The sequence below is a fragment of the Galleria mellonella genome, unplaced genomic scaffold (assembly GCF_026898425.1).
Source record: "Galleria mellonella isolate WM207_F2 unplaced genomic scaffold, CSIRO_AGI_GalMel_v1 utg352, whole genome shotgun sequence".
NCBI classification, from domain to species: Eukaryota; Metazoa; Arthropoda; class Insecta; order Lepidoptera; family Pyralidae; genus Galleria; species Galleria mellonella.
In genome coordinates, this window is record NW_026442084.1 from 6,757,603 (window position 1) to 6,780,646 (window position 23,044).

General features: G+C 35.5%; 1 protein-coding gene across 1 annotated transcript in view; it reads left to right on the plus strand.

Moving 5' to 3' along the window:
• The first annotated feature begins 313 nt into the window (after positions 1-313).
• LOC113513674 (fibrillin-1-like) overlaps positions 314-23,044 on the plus strand; it is a 39,709-nt gene continuing 16,978 nt past the window's right edge. Inside the window, exons 1-13 of the mRNA XM_052897011.1 lie at positions 314-570; positions 6,887-7,061; positions 7,665-7,743; positions 11,487-11,618; positions 12,123-12,201; positions 14,605-14,738; positions 15,785-15,908; positions 16,925-17,086; positions 17,862-18,044; positions 18,806-18,955; positions 20,470-20,572; positions 21,242-21,300; positions 22,401-22,529. Coding sequence (XP_052752971.1) covers positions 513-570; positions 6,887-7,061; positions 7,665-7,743; positions 11,487-11,618; positions 12,123-12,201; positions 14,605-14,738; positions 15,785-15,908; positions 16,925-17,086; positions 17,862-18,044; positions 18,806-18,955; positions 20,470-20,572; positions 21,242-21,300; positions 22,401-22,529 — 1,567 coding nt within the window. The 5' untranslated portion in view covers positions 314-512. The remainder of the gene's footprint in view (positions 571-6,886; positions 7,062-7,664; positions 7,744-11,486; positions 11,619-12,122; positions 12,202-14,604; positions 14,739-15,784; positions 15,909-16,924; positions 17,087-17,861; positions 18,045-18,805; positions 18,956-20,469; positions 20,573-21,241; positions 21,301-22,400; positions 22,530-23,044) is intronic.

Here is a 23,044-nt window from a genome sequence, read left to right on the forward strand (position 1 = left end):
CAAAACTACTGTACCGATTTTGATGAAATTTCTACGGGGTCCTGAAAAATACATCCTTTGAGACAAAAAAAAATTACATAAATAATGGAGTTCTGAGGTAGCTATTTTTATACTTACATATATTTTTAAAACTCTTCGTTCTAAGAAACGACCACTTTGGGGTCTTAGTTTTAGCGTCTAAAAAAGTTCCAATTGAAGAAATATGCAGATTTAAGACAGAAATAAAAAAAAATATGTAACCAACGATTGATTGATGACTCCAATACGAGTGTGCACATCTGTGTCCTATAATCTTTGGCGTGACGAAGACGGGTGCAGTCTGAACCGAAATAGATCGCGGTGCGCACGCATACTACGCACTCCTGCGCGCGCGCTTCGAATCAAGGATCCATGGATTGTTCCTAATTTAAAAACCGATTAGCTATCAATCGGCTGTCCCTTTCACTCGTGTGAGAGTGAAATGGCTTGATTAGTGACCGGCTCAAGTGTATTGTTTGTTTTAATAAGTGACAATGTTGTGTTATACCGTAGTGGGTTTTATATTTGCATTGATGCATCGGGATGCACATGGTAAGTTGTAGTTCCGCTTATTTGTGAGTGAAAAAAATTATGCTTAGATTGTAAAATTTATAAAAATCCGTATATAGCCGTAAATTTATACATCGTCACGACCACAAAACCGAAAATGGAGAAACAGAGAGTATACTAGTATAGCAAATTACAAACATTGATACTAGAGCTCTGGTCAGTTTAAAAATAAATGGATGCAATCCAATCCAATCGTTTTAAAAAGGGAAAAAGTTCTAATTCGACTTTTTTTCTGTGTATACGTTAAGCAACTGGTATCTTCAATAATTTTACGCCGATTTTGATGGTTCTTATTGCAATTGATACAGTTTACATCTGTATTGTTGCAATTTTGTTATAGTGTAGATATTCTGTAAAGTCCATGGTATTGTTCACCCCTGTAGAGGAACGGTTTTTACTTTCCATCAGGGATGCAGCTTATTTGTCATTTTAATTTATTTAAAAATGTATAAACTATCTGTGTACGATTTATTCTTTGCACCTACAATCTCTAACAAAGATGAACTTAAAAGCCTAATGACCCCAAATTGAGAAAAAAAAATCTCGGAACGGGATTCGAATTGATGAACCTGTTATGAAATAAAAAGTATATGATGTACTTTGAACATTGTTACGCTACCAAATACATAGGATTATTAACTGTTTCCCCTGATTTTGTCTGATTAAAAATATATCCGTGTAACAAGTTTCATTCAAGTCCGTTCATACATTTAAGCATAATTGAGTAACATACATCCAAATATTTTTTCAATTCATAATCATTATATTAGGCGTTAACTGTCCACTGTTTAACATAGGCCTCCCGGGGGGAAAGGGATTGTTAGCAATGGAGTTTAACAGCCCCATTGTTAGCAATATGTCTGTACTATTAGGTCGACCTCCACGTGGTTCCCCCTGGAAACCATAGTGAACAATTCTTGTTGAATTCATCACGATGGGCTAACTGACCTACTTCATCCTCACCTATCATCCTTCACTGGTGCCCCGCCGGTGTATACCGATAGCGCGGGTGGGGCTACCATTCCATTTTCATCCATGAAAAAAAAACATAGGCCTCCCAATTTGTGAATTTTACCAGTAGTTGCCACACTTGGCAGGTGGCTCGGCAACCGGCATTAGACTTTTGGTGATGTTTTAAGAGGGACGCCTTGACCATTAAATTCCCTAACTTGACACATAAAAAAAATTAAAATCCTGTCGCTACATATTCGCCACGCTCTCGGCTATTTTATTAGGATTCCACACAGCTGAAAATGCAATGGAAATAAAATTAACTTAACACCTTCTTCATCACTGATGACCTTGACATTTTACATTTTACCAGATTTTTGTCCGTTTCTTCGTACGCGTAAATATTAGAAGTCGGAAAACAATTAATTAGATTATTTCTCCAACTTTACATTATAACATTTTTTTTTATATATATACCACAAAGGTGGCAAATAAGCATACAGCCCGTCTGATAGTAAACGGTCACTGTAGTCTATGGACGCCTGCAACACTAGGGGTGTCAGGGTTTAGTTTCCAGGGGGAACCGCGAGGAGGTCGACCTGGTTGGGTATATTGCTAGCAATGGGATTCTCAGTCTCCGTCGCTAACAATCCCTTTCCCCCCAATTATGATGGGTTAACTGGCCTGTTTTCATTCTCATCTATCACCATTCACTGGTGCTCCGCCAGCGTATCCCGTTAGCGCAGGCAGGGATACCATTCCATTTTAACCCATCAAAAAAAACTGCGGTTGCCAATTCGCTTTGCCAAGCGTGACAACTACTGCCAAAACCCCCCAAGGGGGAGGCTTATGTTCAGCAGTGGACAGTTAAAGGCTGATATTATGAAGACTCCCGTATTAGTTCCGGTTGTTCCGTACATTCGCTAGCAAGACCTGGCTTACAACGGTTCTAGCGTAAACCCGATTGCAAAAGTCGATTGCTCGGGTACCTCTGTCCCATTCGTGTTTTAACCGTGAAACAGTTGTGTTTGCATGGCTGTGTTTTGGTTTGAAGGGTGGGATATGGCGTTAATTTACTGGGTACGGAGAAATAACACCTGAGTCCTCAGGAATGGCAACGCATTAGGGGTATCATGGGCGAAACAGTATCCTCTGTTATGTCCATGATACCGCTCATGTCTATAGGCGACGGTTACCACTTTCCATCAGGTGGGCCGTCAGCTTGTTTGCCATTCTAAGTTGTATAAAAAAAAAAAACCACGGAACCCAAATGACCGTTACGGTGACCGACAAACATTTGTCAAGCGTTATCTTATCAGATATTTGTCTGCCAGTCAGTCACGGCCAATATGTTTAATTCTTTTACCCCATATTCGTCCCATATTTGTGTATGGATTAATATTCACTTCCGTTACAGACTGTATTTCGAATCGATTGATATAAAATTAAATTCTAAATGTAGGTAGTTTTTTATTAATTATAATTTAGATAGACAGATAGATAGATAATTTATTTGCATTACTTACAGCACATAAATTATAACATATTGTAGATATACATAATAAGCGAGATAACATAAATGATTAAAAAAAAAATACATAAAGCCAAGTACAATTTTTCTTTTGCGCGTGTGCCGTAACAATACAAAATGGTCACAACTCAGTTTATTGCTTCGGCCTCAAAAGATTTCCTTTTACTTTTTTCCTTTTTTTCTGGTGTCCATCCCAAAATTAACAGCGAAGGTTTCAGCTATACTCAATAGTGCCTATACATTATTTTTATCATACATGAAATTACTGTGTACAGAGGTATAACATCTTAGCCCTCAGGTATGGCAATGTGTGGAATGAGAGGTATCATGAGCGACATACTCAGTTATGCCCATGATACTGTTTATATCTATGAGTACAGGCGACGGGGGGGAAGGGGTCGTTAGTAATGCGGGCTACCAGCCCCATTGCTAGCAATGTACCCTGTCAGGTCGACCTCCACGCGGTTCCCCCTGGAGACCATCGTGCTGAGTTCCAGGTGTGTTCATCACGATGGGCCGACTGACCTGCCTTTTCTCACCTATCATCCCTCATTGGTGCCCCGTCAGTGTATACCGTTAGAGGGGGCGGAGTTGCTATTTCATTATCATTCACTAAAAAAAAATACAGGCGACGGTTTATTAGTTTTTACTATTTTCCATCAGATGGGCCGTAAGCTTGTTCGGAAAAGTAAATATTTAAAACAGTGTTTTAACAACGGAATTAAATATATTTTTCAAAGAAACATAGATCGAGATACAACAAAAAATGCCAACACGAAGCGTGCAGCTGTTAAGGTATGGGAGGGAAAATATTTTTTTGTCGTATACATATATCAATGTAGGAATTTATCTATTTATCTTCACGCCAATACCTTTGCACCGTAAGTAGAGAATTGAATGTCAAGTCTCTATTTTTATTTATTCTTTTTATTTATGCCTATCAGAGGGAGACTTTGTACAAAAGCCGATTGCCTGTGCATCTCTGTCCCATTCGTGTTTCAACCGTGAAGCAGTTGTGTTTGCATGGCTGTGTTTCGGTTTGAAGAGTGGGATATGGCGTGAATTTACTGGATACAGAGGAATAACACCTGAGTCCTCAGGAATGGCAATGCATGGGGGTATCATGGGCGAAACAGTATACTCTGTTATGTCCATGGTAGTGCCCATGTCTATAGGCGACGGTTACCACTTTCCATCAGGTGGGCCGTCAGCTTGTTTGCCATTTTAAGTTGTACCCGCTTTTCTCGAAGCATTTGTATTGAGACACTCTTATCTGTTTAATCTAAGACTATATGTAAATTAATAATAATATAATATTAAAATTTGAAACTTAAAAGAATTAGTTTGATGACGATTTTGGAAAATGATTATAGGAATTTTGTAATATAACATGCAACCCGTTCGAACTTGGCCTCGTTTCATATGTTAGGACGAGCCGGCTGAAAGATGCTAATTATCGACTGATCTTGAAAGCAGAAGGCTATTTACTAGTATCTATGCAAAAATCTTGTTTCCAACCGACTTTAAAATATACGTTTTCAAATTCGTCTGTATTTTTTTTGTGTACCTATTTTTCTTTATTTTTTTTTATAAATAGGTAGATACACTTTATTGTTTCCTCCATAATATTACAATAGTAAACTTATTATAAATACAAACAATTACAAGAAAATATTACACTAAGAAAACAATGGGCGGCCTTATCGCTAAGAGCGATCTCTTCCAGGTTCTTTTTTTTATACAACTTTGAATGGCAAACAAGCTGAGGGCCAACCTGATGGAAAATGGTAACCGTCGCCTATAAACATGAGCAGTACCATGGACATAACAGAGTATACTGTTTCGCCCATGATACCCCCCATGCGTTGCCATTCCTGAGGACTCAGGTGTTATTCCTCTGTACCTTGTAAAATCACGCCATAACCCACCCTTCAAACCGAAACACAGCTATGCAAACACAACTGCTTCACGGTTGAAACACAAATGGGACTGAGGTACCCATGCAATCGAACGATCGAATCAAACTTATAATAACATGGCAAGTATCTATACCGTTGAGCGAAAATAAGGACAATATAGTCCATGGGAGGGAAAGGGATTGTCGGTAATGCGAACTACCAGTCCCATTGCTAGCAATATACCCTGTCAGGTCGACCTTCACGTGGTACCCGCTGGAATCCATCGTGCTGTATTCCAGGTGTATTCATCACGATGCGCTAACTGCCTTTTTAATCTCGCTTATCATCCTTCACTGGGGCTCTACCAGCGTATACAGTTAGCGCGGACGAGGTTAGCAATCCATTGTTATCTAAAAAAATCACCATTTAAATAATAATAATAGATTTTTCATAAAAAAGAAATTAATTTTGATTGAAAATTGAACCATTTTTTTTAATAAAATTTCAATGGGATCAATCTGAAAGTATATCCTTTGAGATAAAAAATCTTTTTCCACATTAGTTTATAAATGACGGAGACCTAACATAAGGAACATAATAAAATACAACCACATTGAGAATCATGTATTTTCTTTGAAGTCGGTATAAAATAAAAAAAAAAATAAAAAAAAACAGTTACTAATATTATCGCACACATACATACACATAAACACTTTTTTTTTCAATATTAACTTTATTGTTCTTTTTTTTATCTCCTACTATTAAATATTGTTTTTTATTTTTATTTTTGCATTATGTAATTTCAGTGGAATGTATTTTGTTTAATTATTATTTAAACACATATCGGTTGGGGGCCTGGTGATCTGTACTACAGGTCTTAACCTATTACAGACACCAGCTCCTCATAGAGTTTTCAGAATTCCATATTATTTTAATTTTATTGTACCCTAAATACCTATGTGTAAATTTAAGTTGTTTGTGAGGAGATATAAATAAATATATTATTATTATTAAAATATAATAGTCAAATATTTGAAACTGATAATCCATGGGATAGCTTCACATCTCTTCCTGTGCACTACAAAAATGTCCGACGTTACTAAATTAGGTCAACAACTGAATAAATCACTTTCTTTCTAACATTTATCAAAATTAATTTTGAACTGTTTATTTTAACACATAAAAGCCATTTAAAATTATTAAATCATTAAATAACGCGCGTGTCATAAATAAACGCTAACCGTCTGGAAAGCTAACCCAATTTTCATGGCACTGATTCATTATTTGGGACACGGTAAACAGTTTTATTGTGAGTCATTCGAACCATTTATCATTTACGTAAATGATGCATATATATTCATAAGTCAAGTTAAATTTTAACACTGGGAAATATTTGTGTAAAAGTCATCCGGTTTGTTATCTCTCTTACACTTACGTTTCTGTCCTCTAAAAGCTATTTACATGGCTGTTTCAATTTAATAAATGACAGTGAAATAGTATCCTGAACATGTTTGTAAATAATTTAGATAGTCCTCTCGTGAGAATGCTCGAAGAGAGGACTAGATCATTATTAGTGATTAAGTATTAACATAGTTTTTAAAAACACTTACTAACAAAAATGCATCCAAGTTGTCTAAAATAAATAAATAATATTAAATTAATAAGTACCATGTATAATATTGTATATTTTATATACCTATGTGTAAGTATATTTGTTATTTATATATATTTATTAATTTATATATGTATTTTAGTATGTATGTATATCAATTATTACTAGTACCGCATTCGAGTATTCTGACACTTCCCAAAGTTTGATTGGCAGAAAATGCTTTTAGCATTAAGGCCGCTTTGAACACCTATTAATGAATAAGTAAATAAAAGAAATACAATTGAGTTTATTATGTCTTTTTTGCAGCATCCTTTGCTGAAGAAATGGCTAAAACGACAGAATTGTGCTGCAATCAAGGCACCAGGTACGCCAGGAATCACACTTCGGAGGAGTGCTCCTCCTCAGTACCGCCGAGCGTGAACAAGGAATTGGGTTCGCTCTGCATATTCGCCATGGATTCATGTTGCAAAGAATATTTCCAGTGAGTTTCTTTAATTTTATCTAATTTTTTTTAATTGATGAATATGGAATGGATGATCGTGGATATGCCCCTTTTTCTTTCTTTAATTATAACTAATTTTCCTCAGCACCTTTGTTTATGTCGATTTTGGAAGTAGACTAGATTTTAAGATTGGCAACTGTATTCAATTTTGTGCAAATGTGGCAAAAAAAAAAAACTAAAAATATTGTTTTGGCTTCTATTGCTCATAGAATGATTGTTATATATTTTATTTTAATTTCTAATATTAAAAAAAAAAATAGTAATTAATAAATGTATATATCATCACTATATCAGCCTTTAACTGTCCACTGCTGAACATAAGCCTCCCCCTTGGGGGGGTTTTGCCACTAGTTGTCGCTTGCTGACAACCAATGAGGAAGAAAGAAAATGAGTAGCGACCGTATACAGACAAATGTAGTGTAACACAACCACTAGATAGAACGTCTAAAGTTGTTAAATGCATTATGCATCAGTAGATGCGGATGGCTCAGGATTGTTCTTTTTGGCAATCTACGAGGCGGACCTTTGTTTAGCAGTGGAAAGATAACAAGAAAATATATTATATTTATTGATTAATTTCAGAAAGATGCAGGACTGCGACACCGGTATAGATATGGCTACCAGCACAAACCGATGTGACACCGTTGCTGATTCAGGAAAGGTATTAAATATCAGATACATAATTCACAGTCTAAAATATAACCATAAAATTTTACATTAGAACTCTTTTATGAGTATTAGGAAATAAGTAAATAAATAATTATGCTCAATATGTTCCAAATATGGTATATATAATATAGATTATTGTCATTGTATTTCGTAAATGTTACATTCAATTGAATTCAAATTAAAAAAGAACACTTGATCTGTACAATTGTAATAAAGTTTCTGAATGTTGCATTCACTCAATTAAAAACAAAACATCTAATCTATGGGATTGTATTAAAATTAAAAAAAGAACACCACCTAATCTATGGAATTGTAATCCTTGAACGTTATATGCATTTGATTAAAATTAAAAAAGAACACCTAATCTATGGAATTGTAATTCGTGTACGTTACATGCACTTGTTTAAAATAAAAAAAGGACATCTAATCTATGGAATCGTAATTCGTGAACATTTCTTAGTTCAATTAAAATTAAAAAAGAAGAAATAAAATCTACAGAAACAGGAATAAAATATTCTTATATTATGAATGTTTCTACATTCAAACGCCGCTTTTAATTTCGAATGAAATGTTTTTAGAAACATTACGCGTAACAAGACAGGAACACGGGTGGAAAAAGTTTTCTTTTCAACCGACTTGAAAAAGAATGAGGTTCGTTGTACTTTTTTTGTTTATTACCTCATAACTCCATCAGTTTAAACCGATTTGGAAAATTCTTTTTTTTTTATCTGTTTTTTTTTTCGTTGAACACAATTTTCAATATCTGTATTCAAAAGCATGTTTTATATTCTACTGTAACAAATTTGAAAAAAAAATATCACTGGGTTAGTTAACTATTAGAAACAGAGAAATATGCTCAAATTTTACTGAGCATATAAATAAATATAAATCCGATGTAACAAGAGGCAAATATACCGTCGTGCTGTTTAAGATATTTTGAAAATAAATCCCCTAAAAATCCCCTAAGGCTCAGCTTATATGCATGGCAAAATGTATAGAATGTAATGTTATATTTACCATGACACAAATCGTAAAATGCCTCTGGCTACCCCGTTAAGGATTATATTCATCGGCTTATTTATTTATTTTCTTTAAATCACTTAAATAATGGATATAAGTTTTTATAAAAACTTATAATAAAATTCAAGATTTAATCGTAAAAGTATTTAGGATTCTTAAATAAATTAATATAAGAGTAAATTATTGTTTAACTTTCTAGTAACCGTATATTTTATCAAGTGCGGTTTAGCAGGTAACTTTTTTGTCATCGATCAAGTTGTTTCAAACAAGTTCAAATAGTTATTAATACCATAGAGTACCATAATCGAAGACTACACAATCTATCTACGTAGGAATAGGGCCGCAGGTACTAATTCTTAATCTATGTTTATCTACTTTCACAGTTTTATTTGTTTTTACTATTTTTAACTATGTAGGTATTATTATAAGTACATGTGCATATGCACTGTTTTAATAGGATTTAAAATTAATAAAATAAAAAACTTCATTATATCATTGAACACTAACATTAAGCATTATTGAAATAGAACATGGCTATATGGGTATAGTCCCTGTGCTTTATTCGTTGAAAGTAAATGATAATAAATTGTTTATGGTATACTGAAAAAAATGAGATAGATAGGAAAAAGCGCGGGAACGTGGGGACTCGTAGCTACCTAATTACAAAACTTACACTAGGTAACTGGGTAATGGGAATTTCTTATCTAGACACATTGCATGTTTATACAGATAATATTCAACGATATCTTTGCTGTGTTTACTATAATAATATAGACATATATTATTACGTATATGCTGAACTGTATATGAAATTCCATCGTCCGTACTGAGTAAGTAGTTATTAGAGAATTCCTAACTTATCAAACCATTTTGCTCTCAAGCAACCCGTTTCATAGCCCTTGCGTTGAGTGAGATTTTATCGTTAAGTACTTATGCACATTCTATACTACTATACACATTTCAATTGAGACACTTAAATGGATTATTTATAAGCGACTAGCTGCATCCTGTGACTTTACTCACGTGAATCAGTAAATTAAATATTCTATGTGGCTTCGTGCTTCTAAAATCATTTAACCATTTTGTTAAGTATCTTATGAGTTTAACTGTGACAAACAAAAGGTCTTGCCTCTTTTTAATAGTTTAAATAAAGCAGATTTAATCCGCGGCTTTGTCCGTATATGTTACGTTGCTATATCCACTGATTAATATATTAAAATCTTGCATCAATGTTCGTTCACGTTTATCTCCGAAACCGTTCTATTTTTTGACTGATTTTAATGAAGTTTCGGTATCACTCGTTCACGAGTATGACGGTTGTGCGAGCCATCATTTCACTCAACCAGTTAACGTTTAGTTTGAGTTAAAAAAATTATCTTAGTAAAAAATGTAGGTAATAACGTTGGCCAGTCAGTTTGTTTGTATAAATTGAAATGGCATATATACATATATATAATATCTACTGTCTATATATATACAGCCTGGTTATTATTATTGTCCTTGACTGAACTATCAGTTGCGGTCGCCGTAAGTTGCCGACAAATGTCTGTCAGATTTGTAAATATAAGACACTCATAGGTAAATATAAGATAAGAACACGTGGTCCATTAGTATACTTGCTGAAATATCTATTTAAATTTAAATAGACTGCGTTTATACATTTTTAAGGTATATATTTGAAAAAACTTTTGTGCCAACTTGATAATAAAATTGTAACCTCTTTCTAATATTCGAGTTATTGGGGGGAAAGGGATTGTTAGTAATGGAGACTGAGAATTCCATTGCTAGCAATATACCCAACCAGGTCGACCTCCTCGCGGTTCCCCCTGGAAACTATCATGGTTAATTCCTGATGAATTCATCATGATGGGCTAACTGGCCTGTTTTCATTCTCATCAATCACCCTTCACTGGTGTTCCGCCAGCATATCCCGTTAGCGCAGGCGGGGTTACCATACCATTTTCACCCATAAAAAAAAAATATTCGAGTTATAAAATTATAACTGGATGTTATATGTACATGGAAGATATTTAAAAAAATATATTAAGAAACGGTTTAAATAGGAGTGATAGCAGCCTAAACGATAATTTATAGATATATTGTCTGTTTGTATGTTTGTTTCGATATCACCTAAAAATTACTGTACCAAATTTTTTTTTACACAACTTAGAATGGCAAACAAGCTGACGGCCCACCTGATGGAAAGTGATAACCGTCGCCTATAGACATGAGCATTACCATGGACATAACAGAGTATACTGTTTCGCCCATGATACCCCCCATACATTGCCATTCCTGAGGACTCGGGTGTTATTCCTCTGTACCCTGTAAATTAGTCATTAGTCATTAGTCATTAAAAAAACAATGTACATTGTGTCTGAAATAAGGGATAAACATACAAAAATCATTACATTAACCTGAATATTACAACCATCCAATAACAATAATAATAATAATAAATTATAATAAATAAATTCTGCAATAAACAGTGTCGATTTCATCGTAATATATACATATGTCAAATTCATTTTTAATTATTTACATTAATCAACAGTACAGAAGTCATGTACGGAGTAGTAACATTTCTCCAATAAAAGGGATCGTAATTTAATCTTAAAAGAATTGAGGCTTCGAAGAAGAGTTCACGCCATGTCCCACCCTTCAAACCGTATTATTAAAAAGTATTTAGTAACAGTAATTCCTAATTGTTTTCAGAGATGCTGTGAGGAATGTCTTCGAGGAACATCAACTGGCGTATCGAGGGGTGACGATGAATGCATGGTGGATACTATGGCAAATAGCGCGGAAGAATTGCTTCCAGCCGATGCATTCACCAAGTGTTGTCAAGTAAGGTTTAGACCCAGACATATTTTGATATAAAATTTTTCAACCGATTTAAAAAAAGGAGGTTCTCAGTTCAGTTGTATTATTTCATAACTCCGACATTTGTAAAGCGATTTTTTTTAAACTTTAACACAGATTAATCTTATAGAAATTTCTGATAAAATAGAATAATAATATTAAGCACATATATAATTTTATTAATGGCTGAAAATGGAATAGTAACATCGCATACGCTATCTGTATACGCTGGCGGGACACCAGTGAGAGATGGTAAATGATGATGAAGGCAGGCCAGTTGGCCCATCGTGACAATTCAACAGAAATTAACCACGATTGTTTCCAGGGGGAACCGCGTGGAGGTCGACTTAATAGGATATATTGCTAGCAATGGGGTTGTTAGAACCCATTACTAATAATCCCTTTCCGTCAAGCACATATATAATTATGATTATCTATGTTACAATCAATTGGCTTATTTTAACGTGGGTCCAATATTTGATGTTTTAGAAAGCAGCAAAAGAGAGGAAAAAGGAAATAGAGTCTCATGCGTCCGAAGAGAGCACGTTATCCAGGAAACCAATTCAGAGTAAGTAGTATTTTATCAAATAGTTCTTGAAATACAAATTGTAGTTTATATTACCAGAGGAAGACTTTGTACAAAAGTCGTTTGCTTAGGCACCTCTGTTCTATTCGTGTTTCTACTGTGAAGCAGCTGTGTTTGCATGGCTGTGTTTCGATTTAAAGGATGGGATATGACAGTGAATTTACTGGGTACAGAGGAATAATATCTAAGTACTCAGGAATGACAACGCATGAGGAGTATCATGGGCAAAACAGTATACTCTGTTATGTCCATGGTACTGCTCATGTCTATAGGCAACGGTTACCTCTTTCCATTAGGAGGGTTGTAAGAAGGAAATATAGAAATATTTCTATTTGTACCAAAGTAATAAATTTTGATAATTTATTTCAATAGAACTTACAAGTTTTGTTGAAGTTATCATAGAAACACACTCTAAATGAAATTAGTAAGAAATGAAAACATATGTCTTGTACCTCTTTTATAACGGATTGTGCTCTGAAGAACTCTTCAATATGAGCCCTACAGCCATATTTCACTATCGTACCACTCGCCAATGCCAGCGAATCCGTCCTTACATCTTAGAACACGAATGGTCACGCATAGTGCGATTTCAGAGGAGCTTCCTCCCGCGAACACTAAGGATGAGGAATGATCTTCCTACCGGGGCTTTCCCTAGAAATTACAGCATGGGACTCTTCAAAAAGGGCTAATTAAGGTTTTTTAAAAGTTGGCAAAGCGTGCGTGACATCCCTGGTGTTACAAGCGTTCATAGGCTACGGTAACCCCATTTACTATCAGTCGGGCTAGATGCTGGTTTGGCACTATAAATAAAAAATATCATCAGTTAGTACATATATCCCTATTAGTTAATAGACATTTTATTTGGACATCAGCAGACTGTCGTGTGGTCAGGTCAATTATTCCTTTCTTTTTATTTTCATTATGTTGGATGATTACCAACAAGTGCAATTTCGGTCCAATTTCGATGGTATCATGGTTTCATTTTGTAAAATTGTGTCCGCTATGTACACATATTTGTACTATTGAATAAATAAAAATAAATATGTAAAATATCAATATAATTTGAATCATTCATATTGAAGGACGATCCTAAGTTACCTGCATCCATTGATTTCTTGGGATACACTTGAAATTATCACCCTATCAAGCTAGATATCGCCAGTAAATACTTTTTTTATTTTATTTCGAATTAGGCGCACCAACAGTATACATATTATACGAGTATATAAATTAAATAACATATTTTGTGTAGCATGCTGATATGCATACCTATAGCAGGCGTACACAACATTGACTACAGATTACATACATACATACATATCTGACACGCCTGTCTCCCATTAGGGTAGGCAGAAACAATGGAACGCCAAATGCTTCGATTTAACAAACCTCTTTCGCTTCCTTCACATTCATCAATCTTTTCATACACGCTCGCCGGTTACGGGTACTTTTAATTTGGCCTTTCTTCAGCACGTCGCCTATTTGGTCGACATACGTCCGTATAGGGCGGCCCCTACCGACATCTCCATTCATTCTTGCGCGATAAATCTCTTTCGTAATTCTTCTTTCATCCATCCTCTCCAAATGACCAAACCAACGCAACATTCCTTTTTCGATTACTACAGATTACATGCATATAAATGTCATAATGTAACTAATATAATAAATTAAATTTACAATTACATATTCTTTATTACAAAATTCAATTAAATATGAAACAAGACTGGGCAATACCATCAAATCTACATGGTGTTCAGTATCTTACCGCGAAACACTGCCAACGAGTCATGGCTTACGTCTATATCCGGATCTAAACCGCATATATGATTAACTACTTCGAGCTACTCGACTTGATTTATAATTGTACGCTCATATAGCAGGACATGAAGATACTATTTAACTGATGTGATACCAGAGGGAGACTTTGTACAAAAGTCGATTGCTTGGGCACTCTGTCCCATTCGTGTTTCAACCGTGAAGCGGCTGTGTTTGCATGACTGTGTTTCGGTTTGAAGGGTGGGATATGGCGTGAATTTATTGGGTACAGACGAATAACATCTGAGTCCTCAGGAATGGCAACGCATGGGGGGTATCATGGGCGAAACAGTATACTCTGTTTTGTCCATGGAACTGCTCATGCCTATAGGCGACGGTTACCACTTTCCATCAAGTGGACCGTCAGCTCGTTTGCCATTCTAAGTTGTATAAAAAAAAACCTTAATTTGACTTATGACTCACAATAAAGACATTTGTATTAGTATTCGAGCTATTTAGCAGGCTCATTGCCTTTAGCTTGCTAATCATTTAAGCTATGCCTGCCACTCTGGTTCTTTTGATCTGCTTCTACGTATTCGCATCTAATTAGCTTGATATTTTTTTTTTTAGCAATCGCATCAATTTGCGAAGAGTACGCCCCAAATGAATTGTGCGCCCATCACTGCATACCAGTACCGGGGTCTTACAAATGCGAGTGTAACCCTGGCTTTAAACTGATGGCTGATGGCAGAAATTGTATAGAAGTAAGTAATGTATTAATCTTTATAACAAGTTTCTTAAATTATTTAAGTTTAATACCAAGCAAGTTAAATAATTTAAATGATGGAAGTGGAAAGTTGGTCGTGAAAAGGTTTATGTATTTGTTGTAATGTTTTATGTATTTGTTGTTAAGCGTGTTGAGTCTCCCATCAGAGAAATAGGTATTGGCGAGACGCACGCATGCTAAAGGTAAAGGAGTTAAGGGGCCGCCTGAAAATCAGCGCTGTATAGATACATCTCGCTGGAGCTGTACATATATAGCAACAGCTGAGGCGGCTCCCATTACCAGCAACATTAATTGTTTTTTTTTTTCTTTTTATTGGTTTATTTTTTTATTTTCTTAATACTGGTAGTAAAGGTTATCTATCTATCTTTATTGCTACAACTTTTTTCAAAACTCGTCTCGTATATTTACATATTTCTCTTTTACAATAGTAAGTTACAAAACTAAATAGATGTCTACAGTGAAATTTCTTACTGGCTGTTGTTTATTTTTGGGTCTATATTTCTCCCTCATATAGAATATCGAAAAGACCTAATGATCATAAGTCATTCTAGATTTCTCCTGGCTTCAGTACCTTTACAATTTCCCATTATGTATTTTATAAATTGATATATATATATATATATATATATATATATATATATATATATATATATATATCAATTTCATAGAATTTTCATTTGTCCTTAAATATGTAAGTAAATAAATATTTGTCTTTTATTTGATTATGGTTTCGTGTCTCTTACCTTCATCATATCAGCCCTCTGTCCATCGCTGGACATACTAGTAGACTTTTCGCATTAAAAGGGGTCTAGCCAGTAATTGTCATGCTTGGCAGGCGGATTAGTAACCACAGTTAGGCTTTTGTTGATATTTTAAGAGAGACGCCACTGCCCACTTTCCGACCAATAAGTTTCTTACCTTACCTGATAAAAAAAATTATGACAAGATCCAAGATGAAATTAATTCCCGCGATCAAAGCCACGAGTCGCAGCTATATTTTGATGTAATTACTGTTGGTTGAAGGTACAAAAAAATAGATGTAAACCACGGAACCCCTGTCAACACAAGTGCAACGACAATGGTATCGAGGTGAAGTGTTCTTGTCGCAGAGGGTACGAGCTGATGCCGGACGGCAAGTCCTGTAGAGGTACGTACTTGAGGGTATTTTCAATAATAGAAATATAATGCTATTTTCTAACAAGAAATTTTAAGAACAAGCGATCTTATAATTTCTTCTAGCAAAATATTACATGGTCCCTGATTTTAGTAATATAATAAAATTGTGACTGGACGATGTCTGTACATAAGAGATATTTAAGAAATTTTTGACATGAAAAGTATCTGTCTGTATGTTTGTTTTAAGATCACGTAGAAAATACTGTACAAATTTATATTCGACTTTCATAGTTATTCCTGAAGACCTTAAAATATGTTTAGTGAGAGGGAGACTTTGTACAAAAGTCGTTTGCTTGGGTACCTCTGTCCCATTCATGTTTCAACCGTAAAGCAGTTGTATTTGCATGGCTGTGTTTCGGTTGGAAGGGTGAGCAGTACCATGGACATAGAGTATTCTGTTTCGCCCATGATACCCCCCATGCGTTGCCATTCCTGAGGACTCAGGTGTTATTCCTCTGTACCCTGTAAATTTACTGCCATATCCCACCCTTCAAACCAAAACACAGCCATGCAAACACAACTGCTTTATGGTAGAAACACGAATGGGACAGAGGTACCCAAGCAATCGACTTTTGTACAGTCTCCGTCTCGTTTGCCTTCCTAACAATAAAAAAAGCAACTCGACTTTTGAATTTTAAAAAATAACAGTCTCCCGATAGATACATTTACTCGTATTTATTTGCCTTCACGGGTGGACATTTTTACAACATTTTAAAAACAATAAAAAAAGATAGATATTTCCTATGTTACTCAAGGTGAATGTAGCTTTCTAATGGTGAGAGAATCATTGAAATCGGCAAAGTAGTTTTTGAGTTACATTACAAATATACATACACACAAAAATACAAATCTTTCCTCTTCATAATATTAATGTAGATAATGGGACAGCAACGATCGTCGTCATATTCTTTCTCATTTCAACTAGCAATGTCTTTAGTTGCCCTATATTCTTCTTAAATATGTCAGTTTCTTCAATCAAATTTTCAGATATCGACGAATGTGTACTGAACCCTCCAGTTTGTCTACCCGGCACCGAGTGCCATAATGTACAGGGTTCCTACAAGTGTATACCGAGTAAGAGGAACAATATGGAGAAAGGACAATGCCCTCCTGGCTTCTCGAGGAATATTATTAACAACGTGTGCGATGGTAAGTTCTTAGTACACTTTGTAAGTTCATGCAACGTAGAATGGCAAACAAGTTGGTGATCCACCTGATGGAAAGTGGTAACCGTCACCTATAGATATTATAGAATCCTCTGACATCAATATTGTTATGACACTTTGTACAAAAGTCGATTGCTTGGATAACCTCTGTCCACCTCTGTTCCATTCGTGTTTCAACCGTATTGTTTATGGCTGTGTTTCGGTTTGAATATACTAATTTTAATGGCCCGCAACTTCGTTCGCGAGACCGCTACCTCTTTCCATCAGGTGGGCCGTATGTCCATTGTTGCATAAAAAAAAATATGAAAATAAGACTTCATTCCGAAGTATGAGTCTCCAGGATGTCTTATTCCAAATTTATTTGAAGTTTGAAGAACGCTATATTTATTTAGTTAGTTACTCATTTATTTATTTACAATTTGTATACGTTTGTTTTATTTACATTATTTTTACCTACCTACCTGCCTTTGTACCTTTCCTGCACTAAATTACTCGCCAATTAATTATTTTCTCTCTAACTGCACTGGGTTGGCTGGAAGAGATCTCTTTCAGAGATGAACCCTCTTTTGCTAACAAGTTGTTAAACTGTATCTTTTGTCCAAGTGCAATAAAGAGTATATATAAAGTTTCCATCGGGCAGGTCAGCGACTTACTTGCCAATCCGATTTGCATAAAAAAAAAAAGCTAAATGTTTGTCGGTTTATTTATTTCGTATGTTGCCAATACGTTTCCTTTCTTTCTCTCCATCTCTTCCACAGACATCAATGAATGTATACTATTACATCCACCATGCCCTTCGTACTTATGTGAGAACACAATCGGTGCTTACAAGTGTGGGGGTGTCACTGGTGATCCTAACAACTTGGCAAGCACCGTAAGACCACCGGCCGAAGACAGGTGCCCGCCGGGTTTCAAAGCTGGATTCAATGAAGAATGCGAAGGTACTATGATATTCACCATAACAGTTTATTTTATAATCTATTTTAATGTTTATCAAACATAAGGCATGCTGTGGTTGCCTATAAATGTGAGAACAGTAAGATCTAATCTACCAGTGTATTGTATTGTATTGAAATGTTTCGCTATATCTTATGTTGGTGATCCTATAAATAAATAAATCGTAACTAATCCTATTACTATTGTAAATGTAGAAGTTTTTAAATGTTTGGATAAAGGGAAGTTTGTTACTCTTTCACATAAAAACTACTTTGAAAGAAATTTGATACATGAGTAGATTATATGCTAACTTAAAACATATTTTGTACAAATTGTGTTATTAGTTATATGTGATAATGTTGCCCTTTACCGATTCTGATCTGATTTAACTATATCACCATCTTCATACTCTTATCCCAATTATTATTTGTGGTCGGCGTAATATGTTTTTCTCTTCCATTCTTCTCTATTCCCATTTCATTTCCGCATTAACTATCATTCTGGCCATATCATCTTTCACACAGTCCATCTATATCATGTAGTGTGGATATACATCACAAGTTATTTTAATATCCAAATCGGTTACGTTACTTTATATAGGTAACTATATTTTAAAATTCAACTGTAATGACAGTTCTTTACTATTTTTATTTAACGTCCCTTTTTCTTTCTTTGGTTTATTTAATTCTTCTCTTTCTCTTCACCTTTACTATTTTTAAACACTGTATTGTTCTACGTAAATTAATTAATAATTATATTTTTAAAGACGTCGACGAATGCATCATGCGCAAGGACGACTGCAATCCAATTTCTCAATTCTGCATCAACACACGCGGCTCCTTCCATTGTCAAGATAAGGGCTCCAAACATTGTCCACCTGGATTCAAAATAAACACCAGGAGCAGTAAATGTGAAGGTAACATTAAATTACATAATTTTTTAATCCTTTGACAGTCTGCAGAAATATTTTACTGTTAGGACTTTTTATGGGATATGAAATGACATATAAACTGATATTCTATCAACACACAACACAACACCAATGTAACCTCAATAGAAGGATAAAAAGTTTTTATGCAACTTAGAAGGGCAAACAAGCTGACGGCCCAACTGATGGAAAGTGGTTACCGTTGCCTACAGACATAATCAGTACCCGGGATGTAATATAACAATACTGTTTTGCCCAAATAAGAGAAGTAAAAAGAGTTTAAGTTTCTTTACAGACTTATCTTTGAAGTCTTAGTCTGAAAGGATATAAACATGACGTCGAATTTCAATGATGGTCTAGAGTTCTAGACTCTGTAAATATATCTAAAAATATACTAGAATTTCTCAAATCCTACAAAAACCGAACAAGTTACTGGTTTCAGCTTTGGTTATCATTATAGATTCTTTTTGATGGGTGAAAATGGTATGGTAACCCCGCCTGCGCTAACGGGATACGCTGGCGGAGCACCAGTGAAGGGTGATAGATGAGGATGAAAACAGATCAGTTGGCCCATCATGATGAATTCATCAGGAATTAACCATGATAGTTTCCAGGGGGAACCGCGAGGAGGTCGACCTGGTTGGGTATATTGCTAGCAATGGGATTCTTAGTCTCCATTACTAACAATCCCTTTCCCCCTATCATTATAGATTACTTGTATAAAAATAGTACACTGCTGACCTTAGTTATTAATGATTACCAGAACCTTGTAATGAACGTTTGCTGTATCAGGCATAATGCGTGTGAGTTGTTAACCAAAATTGTCTCTGAAGAGTTCTGGTAAATACTTATGAATAAAGAATAGTAAATTACAATGTACGGAGCTATAAAATCATAGTCCTCAGGAGTAGTAACTCATGGGGAGTACCTGCCATGGGCATCATATTGCTTTCTGTGGTGGCCATGGTACTGTTAATGTCTATAGACGACGGTTACCACTTTTCATCAGATAGATCGCCAGTTTGTTAACCTTTCTAAGAATCTTTCTATATCTAAATTTCTCTCACCAGAGGGAAACTTTGTACAAAAGTTGATTGCTTGGGTACCTCTGTCTCATTCGTGTTTCAAGCGTAAAGCAGTTGTGTTTACATGGCTGTGTTTCGGTTTGAAGGATGGGATATGGCGTGAATTTACTGGGCACAGAGGAATAACACCTGAGTCCTCAGTAATGGCAACGCATGGGGAGTATCATGGGCGAAACAGTATACTCTGTTATGTCCATGGTACTGCTCATGTCTATAGGCGACGGTTACCACTTTCAGGTGGGCCGTCAGCTTGTTTGCCATTCTAAGCTGTATAAAAAAAAATCAAAAAATACTATAGAAGTTTAACCAAACAACGTAATTTTTTGGACAAAAGGTTCTATGATTCTATTATCTTTTATAAAAGAAGCAGTATGAAAGAATATAGAACTTCAAATAATAATTATAATATTTTTACAGATATTGACGAATGCGAAGAAAGCACAGAAATTTGCAGGCCTGATCAAATATGTGTGAATCAGCTTGGCCAATATGACTGTAAACCTAAGATAGATCCGAGCAGGTAAACTGTTTTACCAAAACAAATTTATCATCACCATTTCAACCATTATCCGTTCACTGCTGGACATAAACCTCCCCCATAGACTACCATAAGGAATGGTCTTGAGCCACTTGCATCCACGACAAATACCACATGGAAATTCTAAAAGCCCATTATTGTTCAGGAGTCTATTCCTATAGAGGAAATTGGGACATAGGGCTTAAAGTTTTAGGCTCTTATATAATTTTAGAGATGATTTTTTTATATATTTTGTATTCTTACTTATTCACCATAAGATTACATAGATAATTTATATAAACATATAAAGTAGTAGAAGTTACTAGTATAACATGACTTGCCCAATTTCCCGAGTTAGAAAATTATAGAATCACTAAAGTATATACTTATGGACTTGCCGCGTAATCCCGGCATAGAATGGGCCACCGCTTCCTTTTCCGTAGGTGTCGTAATAGGCGACTATGGAAGGATGGCGGAAGGGAGGAGGTGAAGGATGACCAGCCACGTCCCTCTTAAAACATCTTTAAAAGCCTAACTGCGGTTGCAGACCCGCCTGCCAGGTGGGGCAATTACTGGCAAAACTGCCTTTATGGCGAAGGCTTATGTCCAGCAGTGGACAGTTAATGGCTGAAATAATAATAATAATAACAATTTGTGCATTATATTTGACAGATTGCAGAATTCTTGCCCAGATGGTATGAGGCATAAACCTGGTTCAACATATTGCGAAGGTGAGTAACAATAATAATAAATTTGATATTAAAATAGAAAAACCATTAGAAGCGTTCATATATTTAGCCAACCGAATTGTGGCAATCTTGCAATTATTTGTCAATTTTCAAAAACAATTTTCTATGTTTGTGACTTATTATTAAAAATATTCTCTGTTAGCGAACTGAAATGTTGATCTTGCTATAATATTTTAATTAAGCTGTTACTGAAAATTTGGATTTGATGGCACAAAAGTATTTGAAAATTTTCAAAACAAGAAATGAAATAAGTGCAAGGTTTTTACTAGTACATTAAATGCAATATACTCCATGATTCATATAGCTCTTCCACCCCTTCCATTGCCGTGGGTATCGTAAAAGGCGACTAAGGGAGCTCATAGTGAAGGGATGGGCAACAGCATCCCTCTTAGAACCTCACCAAAAGCCAAACTGCAGTTACCAACCCGCCTGCCAAGCGTGGCAACTATTGGCAAACCTCTCTTTATGGGGAAGCTGTGTTTAGCAGTGGACAATTAACGGCTGATACAACAACTCTGATTAAAGTTTTACTTTTTACAGAATTTCAGAATTCAATTCAGAAACTTCGAAAAGTGTTAAATTGTTTTTAAAAATTGACAGCTTATTACACTGTTGACATACTTTGGTCCACATTTACAATCTCATTTAACCTTGTTTACTTTGGAAATAGAAATATCTAGTGTAAGTTTCTATAAACTTTGATAGATGTTTGCAACATAGGACACATGACTCAGCGCGTTGCAGACCTTTGCAGGATCTTAAGTTACAATGCCCAGTAATTTCTTTTTCTCTCTTTCTTTGAACTGAAACACAGCATTATCTTGTTGCCTATTTATAAAGTCAGATTTCGGAGTAACATAGTCATCAAAAATAAATTGGTATAACAAAACTATTCCAGCTCTTGTCTGGTAATATTGTTCCCCTATTTTTCTCTCGTGTTTCAATGTGATTTAAAGGATGCGATGTGACAGTATGGTCCCCGTATAGAATAGACCACACTTTTCCTGTGCGTGCCGTAAAAGGCGGCTAAGGGATGGCAAGGGATGGGCAGCAGTAACTTATATATGTTTTTTTACTTTCAGACATCGATGAGTGCTTGGAGGGCACCCATCTTTGCGACCAGCATCAGAACTGTTTGAATACCAACGGCAGCCACGAATGCCACTGCAAACTTGGCTTCGAGCTGGACATCATCACCGGAGCTTGTGTTGGTGAGATCATATTATTTACATCTACTACCAGTTATATGGGGGGTGTATTCTAGTATTAAGAGTTTTAGGCTGCCTTCATTGTACACGAGAGTCTCCTTACCCAGAGATAACGATTTTATATGGTATAATAATCCATATAATAATTTCAAATTTTTCACGCATGATATTTAAAATGTGTCATGTGGTCCCGACATAGGATTGGCCACACATTCCTTTCTCGTGTATGTCGTAAGAGGGAACTTAATCGAGGGATCGGAATCAACGTCCTTCTGAAAACTACATCAGAGACTACTTGCTGTTACCAACCTACCTGCCAAGCGTGGTAACTATTGGCAGAACCCTTCAAACGCCAACACCTATTTTTTTATGCAACTTAAAATGGCAAACAAGCTGACAGCCCACCTGATGGAAAGTGGTAACCGTCGCCTATAGACATGAGCAGTGCCATGTACATAACAGAGTATACTGTTTCGCCCATGATACTCCACATGCGTTGCTATTTCTGAGGACGCAAG